At 28.5% G+C, this 10,520-nt stretch overlaps 1 protein-coding gene across 1 annotated transcript; it reads right to left on the reverse strand.

Annotated features, from left to right (window-relative positions):
- Positions 1-206: 206 nt before the first annotated feature.
- LOC107261344 (agamous-like MADS-box protein MADS1) lies at positions 207-6,246 on the reverse strand (the record flags this gene model as incomplete). Its single annotated transcript, XM_015719948.2, has 8 exons — positions 207-465; positions 569-753; positions 852-893; positions 1,051-1,092; positions 1,211-1,310; positions 1,407-1,468; positions 2,371-2,452; positions 5,882-6,246. Coding segments are annotated over 8 exons (882 nt in total), but the record flags the coding sequence as incomplete, so codon positions are not given.
- Positions 6,247-10,520: the final 4,274 nt, after the last annotated feature.

Below are 10,520 nucleotides of genomic sequence, written 5' to 3' on the forward strand. Positions count from 1 at the left end.
GTATTAATTATTAGATAGCAGAAATATTAACTTTAACCTATAACATGCAGTTGATTTTAAGAAATTTTGATTCGATATTAGATGTTATATATATTGTAAATGGTCGAGAAAATCATGAGTTCAAAATACTTCGAAATTTAAGCTATCCATATTGATTATTTAACATTCCTAGTCAGCTACACAGTATTCTAAGCAAGAAGCCTCAATGGCTTAGAAATTAATTATATGTTTATCATTGTATTTTGCGGAGAACCAATACAAAGACTTCTTTTTGAGAACTAGAGTTTAAACTCTGTTAATAAGTCTAGTTTAAATTGTGAAAAGACCCTCACTCTGGTGAACCTGAGCGTACTGTTTTTCACCAAATAATATTCATAGACTTTGGATATTGAACCTAACATAAGTAAATTAGGAAGACAAGCAGGCAGCCAGCAGATCAGCAATGATCATCCTATCACAAATCACCTGCAGAATAATTTAGAAACAAAATAAATAACATATGATATGACCACAAAGGAAAGTGTAACATCCCCAGTTAAACACTTTTGACAAATGGTTAGAATCTTACACAAGTTGAAGAGCAGTGAGGTCCGAGCGAGAGTAGTGATGATTAGGTTCCAGGAGGTTTACAGGGAGGAAGTTTCGATCATATTGCTGTGGAGGAACAGATTCATACACAGAACCTGCCATCAAGTTTGTTTGCTGTTGTTGGTGCTGCTGCTGCTGCTGCTGTGCTCTCTCATTTTCAGCTATCTGCACTAGGCGACAGTTTTAATTACTATTATACAATTTTTCATTTTCTGATAACTAAGACTTGAAATTACAGAATCATAACTGAGAAAGAGACCCACCTTTGCGCGCAGGTACATATTGTCATTTTGCAGCTCAATCTCCTGCACAATGTACACAAAAAATTCTTAAACTGAGTCACTCTCCAACGTTCTAACCTACTTAATAAGCTTACTTTCATCACTTCATGTTCAAGAACTAATACTCAAGCAGGGATAGATTCATTCTTTTTTAAAAAAAAAGGAAAAGAAAAAAACATACCCTTTTCTGCATGTACTCAATTTCAGCAAATAGCATTTCATTCTGTTAGAATTGAATCATGTTAGTCTTATAAGAAAATGTAAGAAGAAGAATATGGCAGTATTGATTTTATTCTTGAACTAGGAATTCCTACAATGAAGAAGTGTTCTTAATAAAATACCTTTTTAGACCTAATTCTACTGATTCCTTTCTCCAATCGGCCTTCTAAATTCTTGAGGTCCTTAAATGGCAAGGTGCTGAGTGCCTCCCCCAAAATGTGCCTGATCATAACATATAAAGTTATTGATGAATGCATTTTTAATGAATTGCCTTATCAATGGACTTACAGAACAAGAATATCAACTAGGTTAAGTTACCTGTTTGAATTTTGAGTCTCCCGAATTTGCCTGCGTAGTTTGGAGGCTTCTTGTTGGTAGAACTGAGTTTCATATTCATATACAGTAACAGTTAAACCTTATTCAGATCAATGCCATGTAATAATTGCTCCTTCGTGAGGTTGTGTAAGGATAAATGCATTTGTATATGTGGGTGACTGAGGAGTATACAATGATCTAATGCTTGCAATCTATATGGGTTTCCCATATGGAAATATTGACAACAATTCCAATTAGAGACTGCTTATAGTTTATGTAAGGCTACAGTTACATGAATTGGGCACTTAGACTGAACCTAAAATTATCATTTAGTTCAATGCTTTCCAAAAAGTTTTAGAAACTTCTTGAATTTCTCATTTATTCAACGGGAATTTATAAAAGTCCTACTTCTATAACTAAAAATTATTTTGATCTGCAGAGATTTAGAGAGGACTTGAAGTTGATTTTTTGTCTAAAAATTGACATACTCATCTTCTGGCATGCTAAATATGCATATGTTTAATAATGAGATATTAGTCCAATTTATGGGAAGACATGCCTTTTCATGCATTCAAATGTAGGCAGCATATTATGCTGTCACCCAAATAAGCAATTCACCAATAGCCTTAGTTCAAGTTTCTTTTTTTTTTCTTTTCTTGAAAAGGAAAAGTATTTTGAAACTCCCGTTTACTTTTCATGCCTCAAAGAAAAAATAGAAAAGGACTCCGAAAATGATGTAAAATAAGTAATGAACATACAGTAATACATATACAAGAAGATATGCAACTTGACACAACATATTTGGAAAAAGAAAACCAATTCTCTGAAAACTTGGCATTAATTAAGTTTTACCAAGCAACTAGAGAACGTTCCAATCTTACTGTTAATGTTAATAATAATAAAATTAACCTGATTCGTAATTTGTCAAAGAAGCTCCCTATGTTTGGTTGATATATATTTGAATTACCTGAGTGTTGGCTTCAGAAGCAGATGCTGGATTTGTGGAATCTGAACATGCTTTCTTGTACCTGTCAATTGTTGATCTGACACTGCAAAATCATTTTTTTCCCTTTCAGAATCTCATGATATGCTCTGTTTAATGAACTCAGAAATAAAGCACAAATTTCCTACTGCATAAATATTAATTATATTTATGATACACACATATATAGTAAAATGATGTAATATGTTAACGGTTCATATTAAGATTTTATATATAGACCTTTTCTTCAAAAAATATTTTACATATAGATAATAAAACAGAAACAATATTAAGATAGAATTTCATAAATGATATAAGAGATCATATGGTACTAGGTTGAACTATTCAAAATATTTATAGAATATGATAAATGAGATCACAGAAGATGAACTAATCTGTATGTAAATGTTTACAACCGATAATTAAAACCAATCTGATTATTGCTTGAAAAATTATGTTGTAATAAAATGAAAAAATTTTGATTTAATTTAGTTTATTTATTCCAAAAATAAACAATAAAATGCATAAATATCTTTTTTTTTTATAGTTCTATTTGACATGGTTAGGTTGCATATTACCCATCCATATAATTGATCAATTTAGTTTTTTTTTTTAAAAAACATTTATAAACATATGCAAATTATTATTATTTAATTACCTCTGTATCATTTCGGGTGCATACTCTTTCACAAAAATGCAACAATTATTTTCTTAAAGCTTATAAGTAATACTATAATCAATTTAAAAGAACAGATTGCCTCGGTGCTAACTTCTTTAGCAAAGTATGAAAGATTTAAAGTTTACTCTTAATTTGTTTTACAAATTAGAACATTTGAAACCCTAGAAAAACAAGAAAATAAAAGAAAACTAAGCAGCCATAAAAAGAAATTTGGCATTCTTTTAATGTTTCACTTCAGAAACTGAGCAAGTGTGACTTTTCTTTTCTTTTTTAATCTTTTGTAAAGAAGAAATGAGATTTTGCATTGGGTACATTGAACTCTTGCACCCATTACTGTCCCATTTTTTTATTTTTTTTTTGAAATTTGAAAAATTACTTTGGATAAAACAAAGAATTGATGTCTCTCCCAAATACAAAATTTGAAAAAATCTGAAAAAATAATGTGTAAAAAATTTAAAAAACTAATATATTAAATTAAAAAAATTTCAAATTTGTTTTTTCAACATCCAAATAGCCATGTCAAACCCGGCTTTACTGAATTTATTTTGAGGAAAAAAAGAATTTAAGATCTAATATTTTTAAGAAGTCGATAATAAACTTATTTTCCGATCAAACCAATTTTTTTCTTTTTAATGTAATTAGTATCAAGTGTGTACACAATAAAATAATTGGATCAGTAAATGGTACGTATAAAAGGAAGCCGCCCTCCCTCTCTCACACACACGCACAAGCACAGATTGGGGTGAAGCCTAAAAAGGAGGACTTAAGGTGGGTTGTAGTTACCTTAATTTTCTCGAGCAAACTCTGATTGGTTGTGTCTGCCAAGATGGCAGAGAATGCGAGTTTATGATTGGCTCAAATACCTAATAATAACCCAATACACAAAGTGTAAAATAGACGAACTAATCTAAAACACTCTATTGCCCACCTCGATTGACTCCAAAATCCAAAAACAAAGGATCTCTTTTCTATTTGCATTTTCTTTAGTATAAAAGCACTAATTGTAAGAGAGGAAAAAAAAAAGAATTAATTAATAAAAAAAAAAAAGCACCAATAGAAACTTACAAATTACTAGAATATAATAAAGAAAAGAAGTACTCCTGTCTTGGGTGTGTGCCTGTGAACTCTGATAAACTGTATCAGGTCCAGCAGCAGAACATTGGTGGCAGCTCCTCATCCCCATGCGCTAAGAAAAGGTGACCGTCTCTCATTGGTTCGTACCTTTTTTGTTTATTATCAACTCTCTCTACTCTCAAGCCTTACCCTATATATACACTTACTTCAACTATTTGTTTGCCTACATATGTATGCTTTAATTCTCAATGCAAGAGTTCATAATTAAATCTCTCTGGCTGCTTGAATATTTACTTATTGTTTTTTTGACATTAAAACGAGCAAGCATTTGAACCCATTTCTGTTTGACACCTTGTTACCTTAATTATGACAGATCTCTCTTTCTAGAGAGATGATTTGGAAGTTGAAAACGGGAATCTTTTTATATGCTACTTATTTTTCTTTATACAGGTTTAAGGAGTTTGTTTCCAAAAATATGAAAAGTTTTTAACACTTACTAACTATAAAGAATCCTGCAAAAATGAAGTGAAGAGAAAAAGGATTAGCCACATCAAGGATTCTTTCTTACATATCTCAAAAACTCTCTTGCTTAAGTCAGTTCTTGTTGGTTTTAGCTTTCAATGTAAAAGTAAACAAAAACCACAAGTATAATTTTCAAGTGTTGGGATAGAAGGGAAAATTCTAATTTAACAAAAAGAAAGAGAAGAAAAATTTAATGCGAAGAGACGATGAAAGAAGAAGTGCAGTAAGTGACTCATGACGCCACTTCCTTTGTCAGATGTGAAGAAACTGAAAAATCATGTGTGACGTGACCAAAGATTCTTGTAAACACAAAATATGTATCATATAACAAGAAATTAACCCTAACAATACCCACCTCGTCCTCTTTTACTTGTGTTCTAGACATGGACAGGGATAAAATGGTCATGGGAAAGGCTAAATCCAGACTTTTTTTATTGCCTAATTAAGACATACCCAGTTTAGTTTCTGGAATTTGATGAAACCCTAATCAATTAACTCCCAAGGTTTGCAAAAGGGTAATAGGGTAAAATACTGTCTACAAAATCATAGCACTTCTCTTTCACTTTGAGCACTTGATTTTTAGCTTTCATGAGACAAGATTGGAGGTGAATCTTGTGATGGTTTAGGAAATACCATTTTAAGTATGAAACCCTAATCTACAATTTGATGGAAGCTCATATTATGTTTCAGATTACCTGACATGGTGCCTAAGAGAAGTCCAGTGATTGATGGGAAATTAGCTAATGGAATAGAGAAGAGAAAAGATAATTCCAGTTAACATACAAAATAAGAGCTGGTTTCATATATCTTGACAACCCTAGCTATACTTTGTTTTATCTTATAAATAAAAAGCTGATTACTACCAAAACAAAGCCATTTTTGGTTTTTGGTTCTACTTTTATATATTGGAAGCAGATCTGTAAGCCTAACAAAATTAATGCTGAGATGAAGTATAAAGAAGAGAGAGAGCATCAAAAGAAAGAGAAAACAAACCAAAAAAGAAAAGAAGATGAAATAAGAGATAAAGAAAGGAAGCACATCAAGAACCAAAACTCCAAAAGTGAATCCTTGCAAGCAAGAACAAGAAATCATGTCTCCTATAACTGTAAACCAACATATGCATAGACCAAGCAGGAAAACAAAAAGAAAGAAATCAAACAGCATAAATGATCAAGAAGTTGCAGGTAAAACTGGGAGAGATTTTAAGGGAAAAAAAGGGACCTATTATTAGAATACTCGTAGAGGCGGCCACGGCTTGAAAATACAATGAGAGCAACTTCAGCATCACAAAGGACAGATAATTCATAAGCTTTCTTGAGCAGACCATTACGACGCTTGCAGAAGGTCACTTGGCGATTCGTAGTGTTTTCGATTCGCTTGATTTCGATTTTGCCCCTTCCCGACTTTCTCTGGGAAGGGCCTTCCGATTCTTGATTAGGGAAATCCGTGATTGCAAGCTGAAATTTTTTTTTAAAAAAGTTTAAATATAGAGAACAATTAACTAGGCAAAATAAATCCTGAATTTGGACAAGAAACACCAAAACAAGCAAAACACAAATATAGACTATCTGGGTTACGTTTGATATTGGTTATTTTCTTTTGTGTTCACTAACCTTGGTACTAACAACAAAACAAAGAAGGAATGTTAGAAAAGAAAAGAAAGAGTTTCTTCAATTCTTTTTTCTCTTTCTCTTTCTCTTTCTCTTTCTCTTTCTCTTTTGTGCAATAGTAGAGTTGCAGAAAATGGAAGTGGGTTGCTTTATTAGCTAGCTAGGTATATATGGACACATGAAATAGACTCTTTAACAAGAACCCAACTCATACACAGATACATACAAACACAAGACAATAATATTACTGTTAATTACAAATATATTCTCTCTTTGTATTATAGGTCTAGATTGAGAATACACATAATTATAGTGCAAGTATAATTAAAGGCGAGGGTCCATATCATGTATGCGGATATAGATAAAAGGAGAGATGATAATTAAAAAATAATAATAATAAAGAAAGGTATTGGAAAGTGCAATTCCAAGTTGCACTGAATGCTTTTTAATGTTTTATGTATGGGGTGGAAGAAAATCTAAAATCAAAGAACTTTGTCATGTTTTTCTTGCTTTTTGGTACTTTTGGCCTCTCTCTCTATATATTTTCCATTCTGGTGTAGATTTCTTTCTGACTTCATCTTCTAGTGGTTGAAAGTTTTTAACCTCTTACTCTTACTCTTTCTCAGAATATTTATATATATACGCAGTAAATTATTGCATCTAATGAATGAAGAAGTGACGCAAGTGAAAGAGGACTCCCATGTGATTCCCTGTTCATGTGTTCATCAATCTCTTTATCTTGAATATCATTTATGGTAAAATTTGAAGACTTCCATTCATACTCTCAGTTGCAGTTTGTTTCTTTCTTTCTTTTGAGGGTTATAATTGGTGGGATCCTTTTTCCATGGCCCAACAAGATGCCATTGAACCACTATTTTTGCTGTGCGGTACTCGTAGTATGCCAATTACTACGCACCCACACTTCACCCTCAACTATAGCTTGCTTCGTTATTGGCACATTTAATTAGTTATATGTCATAATTGCATAAAATTTTCTCACCTTTTACTATTCTAAATTGGGTTCCCAATTTTCTTTTCTCCAATTTCATCTTACATTCTTTGTAAGATATTAGAAGTGAGCTTCCATTAGTGAACGGTTTTGGCTGGATCTATTGTTCAAAAAAATAGTTTTGGTTTGATTCCCATGGCTGCTAGATATGAGCTACAAGGATCTCTCCAGATGTAACTGTCACTGTAATATTAGTTAAATTAGTTCATAATAATATTGGTGGATAGATGTGTAGAAATTGGGAAAATAATACAAATAGTTATTTATTTTCATTTTGATTATAAAACTTTAACTTATATTATTTTAATAATAAAAAATTGACATTGTTGTATTTTTTTCTTAATTGTTTTTTTTATTGACTGTTTTTGCCACATGTCAATCTTTCATTTGTAAAGTGATTAAATTAAAATATAATTAAAATTAAATTATAGAAATAAAATAAAATCTTATAACTAAAATGAAATGAAATGAAATGTAAAGTTTAGTGACCATTTGTATCATTATAGTCAATGCCTTAAAAGATATAAATTGAGGGCTTTTTTTATAGTGCACCTGCGTATAGTATGCACCTAGAGATTGACCTACTATTAGAGATAAACATCATATAAATTTTAATTTGGTAGAGAAGGTTGCTTAAGTTGTAGTGAATCTCATTTGTATTATAATATATGAGTAATTTAATAAATAAAATGGGCCGACCAAATCAACGGGTTTAATAGAAGTTGCTAAAAAATTAAGGAGAGAACTAGAGTTTTTTAATTGATTTTTTGAATTTCAATAGATTGAGTAGTTAAATAATTTTAAATTAAAAAGTGTGAAAATGATAATATATGAAATTTACATAATAATAAATTGGGGTAAAAATCATTTCAATAGTTTGTAAGTTTTACGGAGCGGAAAATATTATCTGGTAAACAAATCACAAGTTACTTAATATAATGGGTAGGATTAAAAAATTCTAATCTAACAGTAAAGTTTCTCTAGGGGTATATTATACCTAAGTGCTTTACATAAGATTGATAAATGTGACTAAATCAAAATAAAAAATTAAATTAAATAATTAAAAACTAAAATCAATAATTAAAATTAAATTAAATATATAATTAAATAATCGTTGATAATGATTATCTCCGATTGTCATTAGCTAAATTTAATATATTTACTGAAAGCTAAAACAAAAGCTTAACAACAGTTTGTCACACAGTGTTTATAAGTTAAGTTTACTAAAGGGATAACCCATATTTAGCCTCTTGTACTTTACACCTTCATTTGCTAATATTGAGTCTTCACATTTCTATGTTTGCGAAATTAAAGTTGTAAATTTAGTATGCAAAATAATATTATTTGGTCCATATATTCTTTAATCTTACTATTAAATCCTTATATCTTAATTTATAACCACTTAAGTCCTTAATTATATGTTTTAAAGAATTCTTACTTAACACACTAAAATTATTTAAAATTAATTTGAAGCTTAGTTCATTAATTTAGGAACTTGACTAAATTATGTATTTTATTTAAAAATAAACATTTAATAATGAAAAATTTTAATAATCTATTTTATGATAAATATTCAATACCATAACGTATATATAAATCATTGCATATTTTATTTGGTCATTACTGTGTGTATATTGAATTTTATATGTATACATAAATATCTATATATATATATATATATATATATATAGTTTGTCTTAGTTTTTTAATTATTTGTTAAAAATTATAACTTTTACAATTATTTCTTTATAAATAGCTTACGTCTTTCATTTTATTAGTTTATTAATTAAAATTCTATACCTTAAATAATATAACTGACTTAATCTAACAAATCAAAATTTTAAATTAAATAGATTAAAATCAAGTGGTGTCATCCAATTTAAATTAATAGTTTATTATTAAAATATAAATATAATTTAAACCCAAATTATAATAAATTCTTATCATTTTGATAACTTAAAATTTAAACAATAATATTTGGGGGTAAATATCATAAAATAAAAACAGGAGTTTAATATTATGCAAATAAAAGTATAAGGGCACAATCTTAAAAAGTAGAAGTACAAAAGTTTAGTTAAAAATCTAAAAATTATTTCTACACGCGTTAACAACACATGTAATACACTTTTTGAATTATTGTTAGACAATAACTTAAATTTATAAAAATAAAAATATAAGAACTTAATGTCGGCTAATGAAAGTGCAAGAACCTAATCTAAAAAAGGTAAAAGTACAGAGGGCCAAATATTAATAGATTGCTATATACATTTGTTATTCTCAAATGATTTATAATTGTAAAATATTAATAGCTTGCTATATATTATTTATAACTTTACTAAATAAGTGATATTTGTCATTTTCACATGATTTCTAATTTTAAAATATTATGTATTTACCAGATATTGTTCACAAACTTACTAAATAAGTGATATTTATTATTCTCACATGATTTTTAATTATAAAATATTAATTTTAAAAATAAAATAATTCATATATTTTATGTACATGAACTTATAATTTGGGATATAAATAATAAATGGTATCAAAAAATGTAAATAACAAATGAAATCTGATTTTTATTATTATCTATATAAAATTAATTTAAACTCATTTTATTCCAGTTATAGAACACTTTTTTTGATACATAATGACTTTAAAATTAAAAATTGTATCATATTAGTTTTAATAAATAACTCATTCTGTTATTTGTTAAGGATTATAAAAAAGAATCATTTTCTTGAAATAAAAATACTTTTCAATGGGTCTTTTTAATACATGATGACTTTGGACAATTTACATCATATTAATTTAGTAAATATTGGTTCTGCCATTCATAAAAAATATGTTTATTTTGAATTCTTTTAGAATATAACTAATTGAAAAGATAACATATATATATATATATATATAGATTTTTAAGTTTCATCTATCTATATATAATGAATTTCCGTAATTATAGAAAAACTTTATTTAGTATAGACTATTAGATGTAATTTTAATTTATAAAATTAATTTTATTAGTATCTTAAAGAAACTACAGAGTACGCACAATACTACTAATTTAAAGTAAAATTGGTTTGAATCTATAATGATATATCTAAATTTGGATATTTATGATCATTAGGTATTTATTTAAAATGTATTAACAAGGTCTTTAGTTCAAAGATTGTGCAGATGTTGTTTCTACATAAAACTATTTGGTAAGATTTAAATATTAGTATTGATAGCTAATTTAGTCTCA

This window comes from Ricinus communis, chromosome 5 (genome assembly GCF_019578655.1).
Source record: "Ricinus communis isolate WT05 ecotype wild-type chromosome 5, ASM1957865v1, whole genome shotgun sequence".
Taxonomy (NCBI): domain Eukaryota; kingdom Viridiplantae; phylum Streptophyta; class Magnoliopsida; order Malpighiales; family Euphorbiaceae; genus Ricinus; species Ricinus communis.